The 16076-nt window shown below is 42.1% G+C and overlaps 1 protein-coding gene across 1 annotated transcript in view; it reads right to left on the reverse strand.

Annotated features, from left to right (window-relative positions):
• UFC1 (ubiquitin-fold modifier conjugating enzyme 1) overlaps window positions 1–16076 on the reverse strand; it is a 69792-nt gene that overhangs the window by 40222 nt on the left and 13494 nt on the right. Inside the window, exon 2 of the mRNA XM_086945033.1 lies at window positions 6943–7010. Within this exon, the coding sequence (XP_086801159.1) occupies window positions 6943–7010 (68 nt within the window). The remainder of the gene's footprint in view (window positions 1–6942; window positions 7011–16076) is intronic.

The following is a 16076-nucleotide window of genomic DNA, read 5'->3' on the forward strand; positions in this document are numbered from 1 at the left end:
CTGGGGCCTCATTTTTTTAAAGTGCTTTTCGTCTTAACTGTTAATAGGACGCAGGATGGGGTGTAGGCAGCGTTACGCTCTTTCTGACTGGTAGCCGGTAGCATGGTTCCTTACTGCGATCCCTATTACAGTTTTCACAGTTGTTTGCATATATTTGGTGTTCTACACTCATTCTCGGCCACCAGAATACTGATTGTAATTCAGTCAGTGATTCCTTGATCTCTCTGTGCCTTAGACCCAAACCCATGTGTGCGTCTGCTATTAAAAATATTCTCCTGTTCATGTTTGGAATTACTCTGTCCCCCACTCCAGGGATTCGAGCAAAAGGAACGGAGTTTGCATCGATTATGTATGCATAATTGAGTGGATAGTTTACGGGTAGTGCTGCACAGTCGCCTTTTACGGTCGTTTTTACTGCCAGCATGGTTTCCCCGTCTATGTATTTATCTGTACGCTTTTTTGTGGCTACGGAAGCCGGTTTAGTTGCTTCCGCTTTGGCTGTATTAGCCAATGAATTCCCTGCAACGTGAACGCCATCACGTCGAAGACTCTGTGCGTGAATCACGTGAGTCTTTTGTAGTTCTTTGTGTAAAAGAGCTACCTGTTTCCAGAGCAATTTATGCTTTATTGTGGCACCTGTGTCATCTTTGTAGTCGTTTTCGATCCAACTCTGCAGTTTATTGTTGTAAGAGTTGACGCAAAAATGAGAATCGCACACTATAAGTGTCGGGAATTCGCGTTCTGCATTTTCGAGCGCCATCTTTAAAGATCTGATTTCAGTTCTCTGAACCGAACAGTTTCTTACAGATTCAGTTTTTGTTACTTTCGGTCTGAATTTACCGCACAGCCAACGACCTTTAATGATCGCACATGCTGCATCGTAGGATTTTCTCTCTACGTTGAAATGCTGTACAAAGCTATCTGTATAGATTATACAGGCGTATTGTGGGAGAGGCAGGATTTCGATTGGCAGAGGATATTCTTCTTCATATTCTAAATCATTCAGTTCTTCAAATTGCGGGGCGAAATAGTATTTCACGTCTTCCGCTCCTAGAGAATCTATGCACTGTATCCATTTCGGGTCCAGTGACACTGTAGGCAGGTTTACTGGGCTGAATAGCGCCTCGAAGGCGGATTCCGCTGTAAGGATATTAATCTGTTTGCCGTGTGCTAGTTCTCGTTCATTTGCTAATGCGATTTGCACTGCGTTCACAGTTCTTTCTGTGCGACTGAATGCTTTTTCTGCTTGTGTGTACAAGTGAGATTTAATTGAAATTGGTACCTTTTCTCCCTCATTAGAGGTTAGGTACGTGAATCCGCATCTTCCTGGGATGACTCGGATTACAAGATCGATCGTGTTGTCACGTGTATCTAATTTAGTTTTTGCTAACATGTCTGTTTGCAGTGATCTCAAAATTTCTGTGTGTTTTTGAGTCCAATTGATTTGTTTTAAATCAGGTTTTATTAGTTCGTAGAGAGGTTTAACCCTCTCTGCGTAATTTAGTATGTAAGTTCTTCCGAAATTCAGAAAACCTAGTATGGATTGTAAATTCTTCAGCGTTTTTGGAGCTTGGAGTACAGCGTACTTCTCTAAGAAGTTGTCCGCTAGGCTTTTCCCTTCACTTGATAACTCGTACCCTAAAAATAGTACTGTCAGATGGGCAATTCGGGACTTTTTAAAGTTGAATTTGTAACCCTCTGCTGCGAACCCAAGTATAATGGTGTTCACTCTTTTCAAGTGAGTATCCAAGTCGTCGTCTGTGAGATAAATATCATCTACGTAAGATAATGCTTCATCATCATAGATTTGTAGTAACTCTGTTACCCTAGCTGAGAATAGTCCTGGGCTGTTCTTGAACCCCTGTGGGAGTCGACAGAATTTTTTCTGTGACCCAAATGCGGAGAAAGCGGTCAAATATCTGCTTTCTGGTGCAATGTTTTGACAAAAGAAACCATTAGAAATGTCTAATGTCGTTTTGTATTTTTTCCTAACTATGTTATTCATTAGGGCTGCACTATGCGAGTTTTGTACTGCAAAAGTTTTGCAACATGTATTAAGATGTCTGTAGTCCAAAACTAGACGATATGAATTGTCTGGCTTGGAGACAGGAAACAAAGGATTGTTCATTTGAGAGGTGCATGTTTCAATCACCCCCTGGTATTCAAGTTGATCTAAGATCTCCCTGACCTGTTTTTTAGCTTCTTGCTTTATGGGATACTGCCGTTGGGCAGTTGGTTCACTTTTTAGTTGGATTTTGTGAGGCGGTGAATCCTCATCCCATCCTACATGATTTTTATACAATGCAGGTGCCTGGGCCACTGCCCATTTCCTTGCATATGTGTATTTTTTGTGAATCGGAATGTGATTCGAGAAGGCAGGCATAATCATTTCTTCGCCACGAGGGCACTCCCTGACAAACTCTGGGGGCCAATCTTTTTCAGCTAACAGAATATCATAGCCTTTTGAGAGCTTATCCCAAAATAGACCCCTAATTTTCCTAGTCTTATCACCCTCTATACGCAATGTTATTTCGTATATTTTATGGGGCTCGCTAAGTCTGGTGTCGGCAGTTTCAACCTGAATGAATTCATTCGTGTCCACTGTCTCCAGATGACTCATCAAGATCTTGCGCGCTATACTGATTTCTGCTGCACTGTCCAACATTGTCAATGCCCACTCCCCGTTTTTCAACTGCGTCCTCAGTATTCTCGGCATGGTTGATTACTCTAATACTGGCTACCTTCTTTTTCTGAAATTGAGATTTCTTATTTTGAGCAGGTTCCTTGTCTTTGGACTTGGTGTGCTCTCCTGGGCCTGACCGTCCTCTTCTTTCCGAATTCTGTGGAAAAGATCGAGAGGGACGTGTATCAATACTTTGATATCTGTCAGGTTTTTTCAGATTATCCCTATTTCTAAGGTTATATCTTTTCTCAGAGGGCTCCCTCTGGGGAGACTGGCGTTCTCGAGTCGGAGTTCTTTCCCTCCGTCGAGGAGACCTTCCTCTGGACTGGAAAACTTTTTCCTTGGGAGTGGATTGTTTATTTCCATCCCAGCTCTTTTTAGGAGTGTTTGAATTATTTTTAATAAATAATTTTTCAGGATTTTCGAGCAGTTGGGGGTTTTACCGGTTTCCCACCCAAGCTGTCTCTACCTAATTCTTCATAGCATTTTTCTATGATTTTTGCAAGCTCAACAGGATCTTTTATATCTGTTTCCTTCAACTTCTGGCGGATCGCCACAGATGCTGCTTCTCCCTTTATGTTGGCTAATAATATAGCCGTGACCTGCTTGAAGTCTTTCAGTAATTTCATACCTAGATTTAAAGCGGGCTCTGGACCGAATTCATTTTGAATCTGTTTTAGCACTTCTGGTATTACCGCCATAGACGGAACACCGTGTGTTTTTGTGTAAATGGAAGCAAAGACTGTACCCCAAGTGTCGCAGTCCTCCACATGTGGTGCGATTCCCATAGGAAGGCAGATGGTCAAGATTCTGTGTTTCTCAATAGGGGTAGTATCAGGAAATACTGCCTCTATTTGAGTGATTTTCTGGGCTAACCAGAAAGGAATTTGTTCCCGTTTTACAGGTGTTTTACCAAGACATGACTGTATGTTCTGTGGTGTAATTTTATTTGTGTTCCCCTGATGAGGGGTTAGCTGGTGTGAATTAACAGCTGGCTGGACTGTTGCAGTCCGCATTACATATTGGACTAATTGCCTATGTATTTTAATTAGTGTTTTGAGCTGTACTAACAGCTCTTCCTTAGACATTTTTGCAATGCCAGGATGTTGTGTGTAGCTGGCTAGAACCGGCCACGTGGCTCCTGGTCTACCTAGTGGACCGAGCCTGGTTATGTGATCATTGTGTTTTAGGGCGCCATTAAACCAGAGCAGGTGCTCTTGAAATTTAAGTGGGATTTCAATCTCCTCGAAAGGAGCGTACTCTCCCGGAGGTTCCTCTATTTTGTAATAGTGAAACTCTTTTGTTATAGCGTTTACCGCTGGAAAGTTTATCCATGAATAGAATACCTCTGTCTGCCGATACTCGTGAGCCTCTATCACGAAAATTACTGTACCACCTTGTGGTGTCAGTCCGTTTTCTATAAGTTTTAAAGTTATAGATCTTCTTAAGTGGACCGGGATGATAATAGCATCCGGGTCTGTGTATTCGGGACCTTGCTGAGTCGCATCTGCTGCGGCCCCAGTGGTTCCGTTTTCTGGCATTGTAAAAATGCGAGGTTTGCAGAGTAGGTCTCCAAGGAGACAAAGATTAGATGCACAATATTTTGGAACACTGTATCCTTCAACGTTGAATAAACCAGAGCTTTACATAGGAATCTCTTCCTACTAAGGTCGGGCGGATTTTAACCTTTCACCCACTCCAGACGTCTATTGGAGTATTTACGGGAGAAAGGGGTGTGAAATATGCACGACTGAGTTACTCTACAAGTCTTGCGTTAGTTTATCGCCTTACCAAACGTTTGGGCGCCATGTAGTGTAGTTCCTAGTTACCCACTAGGCCCTGCGCATTGGAATAACATAAACAGTAGTATCGACGTGGAACTGCTTATATTCCAGGCCTCCACTGACTATGCTAAACTTAATTGGGTTGTGTTACCAACTAGCTCAGAGGTCACTGGAAACTTTCTTCTCTGCATAGGAAGTGATCAGCTTCCTTGGCACAGACAAGAAGGGATTCAGTTTTCCAACAACCGTGCAACATGACAACTTTGCTCCTCAGATCAAGAGTCAATCTCTAGGGTCGTGTGAAACAATAGACATAGATTTCACTCAGTCAGTCTAGTGCAGTTTACTTTCACGAGATGTAGAGAATAGAGAGACGGGCGTGTATCAATAAAGGGTTAACATTTATTGAACAGTCTTTCTTCTCGTACAAGAGAAATGTATTGCCACAATTGCAATAATTGTTATTATAAAAAGTACGTACAGTAAGATAAGTATTGCGAAATAGAACTGTAAAAGCATTGATATGGTTTCTTAGCCATACAATGGTTTAAAAGTAATAAAACATATATACAGTCATATATACATTAGGCTAACATACTCAACTGGTGCTTCTAACTAAGCCTACCCCAGTGTGCCTGACCTAAGCCTAACACGTGAAAAGGGGAGTAAGTAAGTAGCTTTAAGTTAAGTTGGTTTTGCCAAGGTTTGTTTCAAGAATTCTCGTCTAAGGGTTTAGTCAACACCATACCTCTGAATAGAATGATGGAGGATTGGTATCTCCTTCAGGGGTCTCTCTCGATATCCCAGTCACCCGCGAGGGTAAACCGGAAGCGCCGGGACTGGATTTCTCTGCACGAGAAAGGCAGCGGCTTCTCTCAGCGCGTCGAGGAAGGAGGGGTGACAGCGTCCGCGGGCAGCTGGAATCTGCTGGATGTCTTCGCAGAGGACGGCTGTTCAGCTCCTTAAGCGTACTGCACCATAGTTCGCGCTGTAGCGGCGATAATGGTAATCAGCAGCTTCACCACCACAGGATAGCAGGCTGCAGCGACAGAGTGCTAGATTTACCAACACAGGGTCATGCAGGCAGCTGGCATCAGCAACAGGCAACGAACTCGCATTGCTTAAGGCAACGTTGGTAATATTTATACCTGACAGGTGCCGGGTTTGACGCAAGTTTGCTGGACATAAGACGTCAATTAAAGATGTCACTAGGAAGTGACAGTTATCAGTTGCTCATTAGAGTTCCATTACTAATCAAAACATAGCAAGCGGGGATTTCCAGGTTTGCTAAGTTTTTATCTTGTTGAAGAACTCGGAGTGTTATCTAGGAATATCAGATAGTGACTGCTGCTCTGTCATTGCACTAATTGGTCGCAAAGGAAGTAGCAGAGAGTCATGCTGGAATGTGGCTCTGTTCGTGTGAGGCCAGAGATGACTTTTCAGAAAATCGCACTTGAACGGTTATGCCAATATAGGGAATAAATGGATTTATAGCCGAATAGGGGCATAAGGTCACAGTATCGATCAGGAACCTAGATAAGCACGCAACATCGTCAGCGTAGGAGATGATGTTGAGGTTGTGTTGTCGCACGATGGATGCGAGGGGACTCATGTAAACGTTGAAGAGGGTGGGACTGAGTGATGATCCTTGTGGTACTCCGCAGATGACTTCGGTGGCCTCTGATTTGAATGGGGGAGGCGGACTCTCTGATGAAGGGAAATTCATAGAAAGTCTAATATATATGTGAGATGTGCTAGCGAGTAAAGTAATCAATGCCAATCTAGTTTAGGACTAAGTGAGTCTCCTGTCTGAAGGGCTTTAAGAAAATACTGCATTGAGGCTGTAATTAAAACCTAGGGCGTAACACAAGTAACAGGAGGTGTCCTCATGGGAGGTTCCATGAAGAGACAAGGCAGAACTAAGGAGGGACTACAGAGCCTAATGGGCAATGAAAAGACACCATTTACAAAGGGCAGGGACAGAAGCCATTTAAAAAAATGGGTGGAAAGTAAGTGGAGCTTTATCCACATATCTTGATACAGGATGTCTCGAAGAGACCGTGCAAGCGTACCCAAGCGAGGCCTGATAAAAAAAAAATAATCAAGAAATCCAAACGAATGAAAAAGTACCTCTAAAACCAAATTCAAAGTTTTCATTTTATTGGGGTAGGCAGAGAGAAAGCAGACAGGGTAACTCCTCACTCTTTATTAACCCTCTGACTCTTTAGCCCCCCACTCTCATTACATGAAGACATTTCATAGTCTGTAAGGTACCGTGCAATGTGACCTCCCTGGACCTTTTAATTTGTTCATATCTTTTTTTCACATCTTTTTTTCACACTTTCCCTTTTGCCCGCCGCACTATTTGCGGAATAAAACATTTGTTTTCAGGTTTCATTTGTTTTTGTAACTTTATGAATGCTGCACATTTGTCAGCTGAGCCACCAGTTTATTTCTGTAATTGCCACAGCCTACCTGGTTCCTTCTTTGTTGGACTCCAGCCTGAACCAATCGTTGTCCGAATTCTTGTTGTTCTCAACATACTGGATAATGAAAGAAGAACAATGAAATGAGAAACATTCACAGTAAGCAGACCTGTGTCTATGAAAAGAATCTGAATGTTCATCTTAAACGAGACAAGCATGCTGGGATACAGGGTTGGAAACTCCAGAGCCAGGGCGTTAGTTCTAGCAAGCACCAGTTGCCGTAGAATATAAACTACTAGAAGTCTTACAATATGTATGCTGTAGCAATATAATTTTTGAAATGTGACTTTCATATGAACCTGCTGAAATAATATTCTAACATTCATCCTTTATACTGGAAGAATCAAGAACTGGAGACGCCACTCACGGACAGGCAATGGGAATTTTGTCTCCAGCAAACAGAGCGCATTTCTTCCAGCAGCAGATACAGAATTATACATTACAAATTTGTACACCGACTGTATTACACTCCAGCCCGAATGTGTAGGTTTCAACTTCGCACCACTGACAATTGTGACAGATGCCGCGCCCCAGGGGCTGATTTTTTGCATGTGGCGTGGGCATGCGATGCAGTTCAGCTATACTGGAGCCAGGTGCTCGCAGCACTGTCTAAAATGATTAATACAGAGATAGACCCCTCCCCTATTCTGGCTCTATTGGGATATGTGGAGCTCATACAGGCAGCACACTGCAAATTTATTGCACTAGCCCTATTGGTGGCTAAAAGGAGAGTTGCATGTAGATGGGGCAGGGGCAGGGCCCCTAAATTTAAGGACTGGCTCCGTGACCTTACTTATTGCCAAGAACAGTTAAATACATATTTGGAATTATTGCCAATCACCTCACGACCCACGGATATCTGGGCCCCATTACAATGTTACCTATTAAAAGGGAACGGCGATAATGAGGAGGAGAGGACTTCCTAGGAGGTCCCTTAAGGGTCTTCTATGAGATATTCTTTAGGCGCACAAGCGAGTACAGGGTACAGAGAATGTAGACCTGGGATGGTGGCCTGAGTAATGTATGAATTCTCGTTTCGGAGGATAGTGATGTGTTAATATGCGGGCATGCATTGGATAAACTGCTCTGATGTTCTTTGGAACCTGGGCTTGGGTAAATAGGGCGCTTTTTTCCTATATGTTAATTTGTAGAGATCTCCCTTTGTAGAAATGTGTTGTTGATACAAGTCAACCGAGATGCAATGTGGACTCCTGCTGTGTACAGTGTAAGACTAACTGATAATGGTAAGGTAATATTGTAACGAAAGAATATATGTCCGGATCCCTGGTTATATGCATGCATTGTGGATTATGGACTAAAATGTGTACATGTAAATGCACTCTTTGATGATATATTGTCGCTAAAACCTTCCAAAAATAAAATTACAAAAAAAAAACCACAAAAAAAATATGCCAATCTTAATAAGAGTTCACTTGTTTAACCTTCAACTGAGTTCAGTACAGATTCCAATGCATATTAATTTAATAAGAGTTATGTTTTCTCCCTCACTAAGCCTTCTCACACTCTAAAAAATCATTAGTGGTATTCCAGGGATTCACCCCACCCTTCCCAAAAGGGGTTGGGATATACGTGGTTCAAGGGATTTAGTGGCGGTCACGCCAAGGAAGCAGTGCCCGTACTGGTTAGAGGTGATGTGATGGATAGAGGAATGCAGGGTGGTACAATGTCTGTTTACAAGTACTCTAGGACTTTCCAAACCATAAATGTAGCTAGCAGAATAGGGCTTTGTGGGTGAAGAGTGTATTAAACTGCGGGTGCCTGGCAATGGGCACTCTTTCTACTGGGATTAAACAGAGAAAACCAACCTGTCCACTTTTGAGAAAGTGAAGAGTAAAGATTTGGTAGACCATAAAACATCTATCGCAGAGGAGACTTACACGCGGTCCTGCTTGGTATAAGGACAGGCTGGGCATGCCGCCAAAGGGGAACAGGGCTGCATCAGGCGACAGTTAGGACCAAGGACAGGTACTGGCAGGCTCCCGCAATGGTCTCGAATGTTGCACTGGAAGAAAGCAGTCTGTGGAAGTGCTTGTGCCACAGAAGAAGTTAGTGGGTAGGTGACTGGGTCACCTGTAAAAGGAAGGGTGAAGACTTTCATTCAGGTTACCGATATTCATTCCTGGGCTGGAAACTAACTTTTGCGGGGGGGAAGGAAAATTAAAATGTTACATCAGTGAATGGTCACCGAACAGGCTGGAACCTGATGCTTGCCGGGAAATAAAATGGCCAGGTTACCATCGGCAGTGAAGAGTCACCAGACTGGGCTGGAAGCAGACACTTTCCCTAAAGTACAAGGAAAGGGTTGCCTCCAAGGTGAAGGGTCACCTGGGCGAAATGGAGCCAAGAGCTTGCCTGAAGAGATTATAACATAGAACGGGAAGCTAAAAGCCTTAAACGTGGGGGAATGGTTTGAAAGGGTGAGGTAAAACAATACTGAGCACTGAATAAAGGGTACTGTGCTCATAAGTATGGTATGGAGGGCACAGGCTCACTGAAAAAGAAGGTTGGTAAAGGATCGCTTGTACAGTTGGAAATTACCTAATAAACCACAACCTCAATTGTTCCAAAAAGGTGAAACCCTCCAAAAAGGTGAAACCCAGCCCTGCCAAGTACCATGCATCAGGTGTTAGACTAAGATTTCAGTGTGGTGGGCAGCATCACTGCATTGAAAAGCAAAGTCATGCATTTCTAGTGCCTCCTCAGCTGGTCTAATTAGCACCACTGCATAACTGTGCAAGCTAGTGGCATCTAGTGATCTGAGCTGCTTACGGCAGGCGTAAGGGCTGGTTCCGCTGAGCTCGCTTGACTGGCTACACTGTAACCCATTCATCTCCGACACCACGGCATTCAGCACTGTCATTATGAGAGTCATTCTGATTTTGCCCGATGCCTACTGCCGAGACAAGGAGGATGTACTAAACAAAAGAAAGTTTTGGTACTGTCACTGACCAGCTTGGACCTCAACAATCTCAGAAAACAGAACAAAGTAGCTAGTCAGGTTTATTTTCTAGTTATTTAGGAAACACCCAGCCTGTCTATACTGCGTGAACCACAAGTCTGTTTATACAGAGATTTTTTATTCTATTTTATTCAAATTTCATTAATTCATCTGTATGTCTTCAAAGAACACCTTTGTCAAAGCAATCAAGTTAACATTCAGACAAAAAATGTGCGCAATGTATACAAGAGTGGAAATAGTTCACAATAAATACTCAAATTTGCAAACACCAAAAGAATATACTATGTACAAATCAATTGAAACATGAAAACATTTAACAAAACACCAGTCCTTCTAATAATGAACCAATGAACCAATGGACAGGCGGACACACGAATTAGATGGAACTGCCTGCCTGTCTCAATACACCTGTGATTAAGTCTTTTTAGGATTAAACAGCTAGGGAGAGTAGCAGTGATATTAATTATTCCCTAGCTGCACCCTTCTTCCTTATCACAGGCTGGGGGTCAATGCGTTTCGAACCACTGGTCAGTTGAGGGTTCTCCTCAGGACGTGGACTGGGTGAATCCTTATCTGCAGAAATCGCGCAGGAGCTGCAAGGGTGTTAGATGGCTTCACACAGTATGGAATTCTTGGACTTGAAAAGATTCGAAGACACGTTGATGCAAACGCTCACAGGTAAAGGTGGATGCCACGTCCCCTCCACCCTCAATGCAGCACTTCGCTCCTGCGGAGGTCCACTCACTGCTCCTTTCACGCACTGTAGCACGGCCCGCCAGCCCCTTTCCACAGCCAGTGTGGTGTCCACGCCTGGCAGGCCGACTAGGTGACCACCACTACCATATACAGACCTGAGTTTCAATGAGGGGGTATGGCAGCCTCATCAGTGCTCTAGGATATTGCATGCCTAGGTCAGGTGCTTCACCAAGCCCGGTGACCAGCACTCATGAAACAAAGACAGCAATGTTGGTTTGCACGCCCCATGGTGTGTATGGTAAAGCCGGCAGCCATCACCTTATCACTTCTATTTAATATCTACTCAGAGACTCTCCAGGTTCTGACCCAGGGATGATAGTGCTGACGCTTCTCAAAAGTGTTAAGCTTTTTAATATATCCTCATTCCAGTGCAAGTCAGTGAGTAACATCTTTGTTTCCGTGGATTAAGTGTCCACAGGTTTACTGTCACATAGCATATTTACCAATTGTGAAAGGGGTCTAGCTATAATGTTCGTACAGTCTGCAAGATAGTCCCATCGTTTTGATACGAGTCATTCCAAGAAAATGCTAAGTGTTATGCTTCAATGTGCAGAAGTGCATTTGGTAACGTTCGGAAGTCACGTGTGGGAACCATCCTCAGGACAATGGAAGCGGGGTCAGTGAAAATGGGACCAGTGTTGTATAATGTTTGGTATTCCACAGAAAATGCGTTCTCTTCAGAACTCTGCTCAATTGAACAACCCCGCTACTCTGTTATTCTCTGCTGATGGAGCAGGGTTTTGAGGTTTTAACCCTCAATAATATACATTACCGGTGTGCTGTGAAGATCTTTGTTGATAAATGCTACAATATGGGGATATGCTTTTACGCATGTGTAAAACAAATCATGTGAACTAATGCATGAAAACTAGGTCACATTTTGCATATGGCTTTGAAAAAAATAAAAAGACTAATGCCGCTTGCTTTTGTGCATGTAAATATTATTCAGCTAGGAATAACATGGGTAAGTGCAAAGCTGGGATGGTGTGCAATGCAAACTACATTTCATGAAAATAATAAATGTTTTGTTTGATTCTTGTAGAAAGACAATCATGGGCCTACTTACCTGCATGCCAGTTTGGGGGTTAAATTTGTTTAATGAAAATAAAAAGTAATCAAATTGAAGAGAGAATGCAAAGTATGACGTTTGTACTTCATGGGGTGCTGACTTACTGCCAAGTTGCGGAAGACATTTCAATAAACAAGTGGAAGCGATGCAACTTCCTTATGAGATGGCAGAAACAAACAAAGAGAGAGTGAAGGACTGGATAGTTTTGATACATGTATTCCTTTTCAGGAAATAGGAGTTGTGATTGTGTTCAAAATGGTTTCCTGGGTAGGAACATACGTAATGCTAAATGTTCAGGACAACGTTCATTTAATAAACTAGTCATAATGAAAGTGGTGTGACAGAGACACCCCCGTTCTTAGCCAATGGTTCGAGATTTTACGAACACTGAAACAAATGTTGTTTGGACTTTTAGGTTTTAGGGTATAATTGAGGTGCCCTGGGGGTGTGGTGGTGGGTTTGGCTGATGTTAGTTAGAGGGAGATAGTCGCTGACGTCAGTTTGCGGTTTCCAGATAGACGCCTACCCGTTTCCTTTTTTCCTGACTAAATCTTTGCTGCTCGTTTCTTCTCGAGTGGTCTACTGCCCTTAGGCCTGAGGGTAGATTTCTCTGTCTCCTTACTTGGGTTAGTATAGAAGTTCTCCTGAAATTGCATAATCATTTTTGCAAATGTATTTTGTTTATGAAACTTTTCTTTCTTCGTCTAGCCACTCCTTTAATGCACAGGTTAATTGATATGAGTTTGTTCCTATACATTGCTTATGTTCTCTCTCCGTGATAATTTATGTTTTGCATTTGTGTAACTGACCTTGATAAGCATTACATTTTACATTATTTATGATAAATATTCATAAAAATTATATACAGAGTTGGTCATTAAGAAGCATAGGTGAGTAAATAATTATTACCATCAACTCTTCAACTATGGGTCCGTCGCCACAATTATATGAAGAGAAATGCAGGTTATGTAGTGCACTTTGATAAGTTAGGTTTAAACCTGCATCACACTGAACCCCAGTGTGAAGGGATTAGTTGGGTAGTGTAAATGGGCCTAGGTGATTGAAAAATTATCGATTCCTGATCGCTGGATCAGTTTTTGGTAGCAGAGGATGGTTAATTATTGATTAGTTTGGTAATGATTAATGATCTTTAACATGAAAAGTTAGCGTCTTTCTTTTGTTGTTTGGAAGTACGGGTACAGAGTTACTTAACCCCTTGGACGCTGATGGAACCGCGCCGTCATCAGCTGCGGGTGCGCTGTGCTGATGACGGAGCGGTTCCGTCATGGCCCGCTTGGCGCGCCTGCACGGCACAAATTCCGCGCCTGCGCTGAGCGTTCCATTGAGCGGGGCGGGCCATGACGGAACCGCTCTGTCATAAGCACAGCGCAACAGACGCTGGTGACGGAGCGGTTCCGTCACCAGCATGCGGCCGCCCCGCCCCCTTAGCACTGCGGCGGAATAGCCACCGCAGTGAAGGGGTTAAGATCCTGGGATGATGTTATTTTAGCCTATTGTGGCAGAGGACTAGTATAGAAAAGGTATCACACTGGAGAAGTACTTTGTTGTTGTAATATCGAACAGCGAAAGGCTGTGGATGTTATTATAGGGACTACTCGATCGAGAGAAGATTGCATGAAATGGTGAAATGTCCGCTTCTGAAACTTTGGCCTTACATCCCCAAAGGAGTACCAAGACCTCTTTCTGAAAGGAAAAAGCTCTTCTGAAACGCTGACTAGTATCCCCAGAGGAGTACCAAGACCTCCTTTAACTTGATTGAGAGTAGAGTAACGCTGGTCGTTATTTTACTGGAAGTAAAAGAATTTCTTGAGTATAAGAAAAATTCTCTCTTTTTTAGTGGAGCAGACAAAGTAGCATTGTTTTGTGTTCTTTCTACCAAGATTTTAGCTGAAAAAGATCTAGAAATACATTGCCGTATTATTTTGTAAAGGGATGGGTCAGTAGCAGGAGTAATACGGACGTCATAAAAAGCTGTGCTGGCATTGGTCAGACAGCGGGCATGTAGTGAAACGAGATTGGTTAATTGCTATGAGCTGTGCGGCTATTGGTTAGAATAGTAGCTACGTAGTGAGCCCTGACTGGTAGGTTGTGTGAGGTGCGCTGGTATTGGTCGAATTCTAGCAAATAGAATTAGCGGAATTACGGAAGGATTTTATTTAGTTTACTGAGATATTTGTGTAAAGAGTTGAAAAAGGAGTATGATAAAAAAAAAGATATAAGATATAAGGACAAGCTGATAGTTACTAGAGAGGGACTACCTATTCCTACTACTCTGAGAACACCTGCTTCTTTTATGATGTTTGAGCGTGGATATCATACGTGTACATGGTTAGAGAATTGCTAGAGTTATACGGAAGATGATGGAGTTTTAGCATTTCCAGAAGATGGTACATTTAATGTAAGGATTTTGGAGAATTTGAGAGGACAAATGAATTTGTTGAAACCAAATCCTAGACCTATGCAGTATGAGGCACTAGAGGAATGGAAACATGAGGCATTGAGTGAGTGAGCGAGACGGGAATGGGATAATATACAGAAATATAATTTTGAGGTATTCTGAGGCTAGATGGGATGAACAAACGAAAAGATGGAGGAGAGATGTGAGTGCAGATGGATTATATCCAGTAATATTTGCTGAAGACAAAACAGGAGGTAAATGTAAAGAGAAAAAGAATCATACAGAGACTTCAGAATTAGAAATAGGCTCTAATTTATGAGACTGATGGTGAATTAATGGATGAAATATTATTGAAAAGACCTCCACCATAACAAGAAAGTTCAGGAGAAACATTTCCAAATGCACCACTAATTGAAATACAGGTTCCGCAAGTTCTGCAAGCTTCATAAGTTATACAAATGTTCCAGTAGCATCACAAGTTTCATCAGCTACTCGAGTGTTGCAAGGGAGTGAGATTGATATGTTGAATAAAGCGGTAGAAGAATTAACTTAGAGAATTAGTCAAATAACTCTGAATACAGAAGCATTATCGGTACCAGTAACAATTGGTCCTATAGTTCCATTGTATGGTGAGAGTCAGAATATATTAAGAGTACATGCATTGACAGTTCTTGTGAATAATGTTAGGAATATAAGTGGGTAAGGACAAGTTAAGATGAATACTTCATTGATAGATCTTCCAGTGGGTGAGAAGATAACTGAAACACCCCAGAGAAGTGTACTGATGGATCCTAGGAAGATAGTGCAGAATGATAGAGGAATGACTCCAGTATCAGGGAGTTCAGTGGGACCTTCGCCAGAGGAGCTAGATGATTGGATAAGAGGAATGGAAAATATTAAGTCTCAATCGAGAATAGATGTAGCTAGACTAAGAGTGGATCTTGAAGAATCTACATGAAAAGTTGGCAGAAGCTGTACAAGAATACAGAGTTGATATTGAGAAATCTAAGGTTTTGCAGAAAAAGTATAGACTGGATTTTTACTGACAAGGACTTCGGAGAGTTTGAATATGTCTGGCAAACGATTGCAGATAAAAGAATTAATGAATACTCTGAAGAAATTGGATAATTTTGATCGATGGAAAGGTAGATAGGCAAAAAAGAAGGAAGAAATGCCTGCACGTAGTAAAAATGCGTCTTTATTTCCATTAAGGGAAACAGGACAGGCTGAAAGGGTATGTCCAATGAGAGAAGTTCCAGGTGCTTGGACAAGGCAGGATATATTATCCTTTACGAATGATTTCCCCAGGTTGTGGGAGAAACCTCTTGAGTTGTACAAACAGGTAGAGAGGTTTGTAAAAGTTTCAAAAGTTTGGTTGAAAGATTTAGATGGTTTGTTTGAGATTGTAGATTTATGGACTGAGTGTAAAATTACTGTTGAATGGCCTAAAGAAGTATACCCCAGAGATTTGAAAACAGGAGCACCTTCAGAAGAAGTAAAAATATAATCAAGCAATTACTTATTTGAAGAGTAAGATTTCTCCAAAAGAAACAGATTGGGTTAAAATTGATAGGACAACACAAGAACCAAAAGAATCTGTACATGCCTATTACGAAAGGTTATTACAGGTGTTTAAAGAGTATAGTGGTTTTGAAAGCATAAGTGACAAAGATTTGGAACATTTTGTATATAGGTTTGTTTTTGGATTAAAACCTGATATTAGTACCATGATTCAGCAACATTTAATTTGTTGGCAGAGTAAAACAGTTGATGAGATTCTGAGATATGCTAAATATTGTAGTGATGATATTGAATAAAGGCATAAAAAGTTGGAAGAGAAAATGATGTGGGCACAGGTGAAAGTGGCAGAGCAGAAAGATGGAAACAATAGTTCTCAAA

The sequence above is a fragment of the Lissotriton vulgaris genome, chromosome 12 (assembly GCF_964263255.1).
Source record: "Lissotriton vulgaris chromosome 12, aLisVul1.2, whole genome shotgun sequence".
NCBI classification, from domain to species: domain Eukaryota; kingdom Metazoa; phylum Chordata; class Amphibia; order Caudata; family Salamandridae; genus Lissotriton; species Lissotriton vulgaris.